General features: G+C 49.1%; 1 protein-coding gene across 1 annotated transcript; it reads left to right on the forward strand.

Annotated features, from left to right (window-relative positions):
- Window positions 1-1159: 1159 nt before the first annotated feature.
- Window positions 1160-2170, forward strand: EAH_00039900 (hypothetical protein; the record flags this gene model as incomplete). Its single annotated transcript, XM_013391907.1, has 4 exons — window positions 1160-1220; window positions 1424-1507; window positions 1756-1841; window positions 2102-2170. The coding sequence occupies 4 exons, from the start codon at window positions 1160-1162 to the stop codon at window positions 2168-2170; spliced, it is 300 nt and encodes a 99-aa protein (XP_013247361.1).
- Window positions 2171-2475: the final 305 nt, after the last annotated feature.

Genomic DNA, 2475 nt, shown 5'->3' on the forward strand with positions numbered 1-2475 from the left:
GTCTGTAGGCCGCACGCCCTTCAGGAACCCGCAAGGGGATTTATGGGGTGCCCGTCTCCGGATATATTCTAGCGTGTGGTTGTGAATTTGCTGGAGTTCACTCTGTTGAAGGTCTATTATCTCGTTTGGCTGACTGAAACCAACTTAGGCACTCACGTGTACAGAATGCATATCAGAAGCTGCCAGGCTTTCTGTAGTTGTATGCGGGGGCTCTTCGGTGGTGAATTTTATTGCGGACTGAGCAGCCAGAAACTTTTGCCTTTTTTGCCTTTTAGGGCGACAGGGTACATCTGCACGCACGATTTCCCCTCCACCAGGCTTGCATACTTCTTTAGGATACTGAGACAGAGTAGGTCGAATACAGTTGTCTCTCGTGGACAAGGGTCTGTTCAGCACTTTTTGCTGCATCCGCTCATCAGCATTGGTTAGCTGTGAAGCTGCAGAGCGTATGTCATTCGCTTTGAACGAGGCGCGTTCCACATCAACCTAAACATGTATAAAGTCAGGCAATGATATTTTTGGACCCACAGTTGTTTCATTAGGTGTTATCAAGAAGAGTGGTGGGGTCGTTGGTGGCTGAGCCTTTCCCAAGGCACACTAGCTGCGGCCATGGGGTCAGTGATGCATGCTCGATGTATATCAGAAGCTGGCGCGGAGCAATCTTGTGGGTTGGACGTTGATCAGTTGAGGGCATATGCCTATTCTTCCTGCTTGGCCGTCATCGTTATCACGCAATGTGCCTTCGTGGCAGGGTATTGCGTGCCATTTTTACCCTTGTGCGGACTTGCGCACCCATTCCAGCACATTACTACGCTTTAGCAGCTGCAAAAGGAGATAGTACACTGCAATAGGCCTTCGCAATAACACAGGTGTTACTGGAGTTCTTTTGATTATTTTCTCAATACCTCGCTCCAGTCCTTTCAAGCAAACTTCCCTTGGTTTGCCAGTTTGTGAGGCGTGCGAACTAGATAATCCGTATCTGGGCAACGTCTGTGGTGCTAAAACTGCGTTTAACCAGGGGCGAGCCCATTGCACAACGCAAACGAAATTGGATCTAGTTGTGCAGACAGTTGGCGTGGGAGTTGCTGCGGCTTGCTTACTTGTCTTTCGCTTGTAGTCTTGAAATCAAGTGCCTTGCAGACAGTTTACTGCAGTGGTCATGCTTCCCTTAGCGTGGGAAAAAGTGGCTTCAAGAAAGCAGTGCAGCGCGGGCGAACAAGGTATTGCACATGTAGGGAGGTTCAGCTTGCAGAAAACCATGAGCCACGTTTGCAAATGACGTGGAAATTTGCCGATCGCCTAGAAAGTATGTGCACACTTTGTGCTAGATGTCCCAAAGGTGAGAATGAGTGCAGTACACTAGCAAGCACATGATCTGCAATTGGCGTAAATACTTTCGTTGGTGCATGGTTCTGGATATCAGCCTCTGCAAAGCACCTTATCAAGCATTCATATTGTGTTGTAACAGCTTGCGCTAGCGGTGTGCGTTTCCTAGCATCAAACCTAGGTTCGTGGTATTATTATTTGTCCCCGTACTACTTTCTTCTGGATTTTTCTTCGTTGGGCGTGGGCGTCGTGATTCGTCCCACCGGTTGTGGTGGCTTTGTAGCTCTCTTCGTATCGAGCTTGAGGGAGGAAGACGGGAGTGGGACGTTACGGCCCCCGTCAGGGCATCTCTTTCTCAAGTACAATTGCCTTCAGCTTCACCTATTTTCACTTGCCTGCATTTTTCAAAAGCAAATTTTGTGTTCCCAGAGGGTGTGCTCAAAAGCAAGGATGCAGCCTTTCATAGCCTCATCGCAGGTTGCGTTCTTCAACATCTACGCATGCTGAGTGAAGTGGTAATTGAGTGGTTTTGTCATACGCTGGGTGCAGCGCAGGGCTTGACACGGAACTTGGCATCAATTTTCAGTTAATGGCGCATTTCGCCAAAGACCAACGAGAAAGGCTTTGCAGTCTGCTCTCGTGCTTCCTCGGCAGCATCGAGTTAACCCCATGGGGTTTACGGCACATCCCGTTTACGAAGGTTATCATAAGCGGCCCAGCTCAGTGTGCGCATACGTATATTATAAGTATAGCGTGGGTGGGTGGGTGTGTGCAGTCTCAGGAGGAATTTATGGCTTACCCTTACATACTGTCTTATAGGAAAGCTGAGCCGTGTGAACCGTGAACTTAAAGCAAGTTAAGTGAACCTGTAGGACGTGAGTGAAAGCGCACCTCTCGACAAGTTTGGTGTGAATTTATCATGCGCACCTTTGCGATGCAAAACAGTGGCCGGGGAGTGAGGTTTCCTCCGCTTCGCCCTTTTGGGAGACATATACTTCAACTCACGCATCGAGCTGTGGCTTATTGGTTTGCTAGGCGTATCTGTAGGTCGCGAAGTTTGTACCTGCAAGATACTTCGTATGTTATGCCAACACCATCACCACCGCAGAGCACTAAAAAGGGCCTGCGACAGGAGCGGTTGCAGCTCTT

The sequence above is a fragment of the Eimeria acervulina genome, genomic scaffold, assembly GCF_000499425.1.
Source record: "Eimeria acervulina Houghton genomic scaffold, Eah_scaff477, whole genome shotgun sequence".
Classification (NCBI taxonomy): domain Eukaryota; phylum Apicomplexa; class Conoidasida; order Eucoccidiorida; family Eimeriidae; genus Eimeria; species Eimeria acervulina.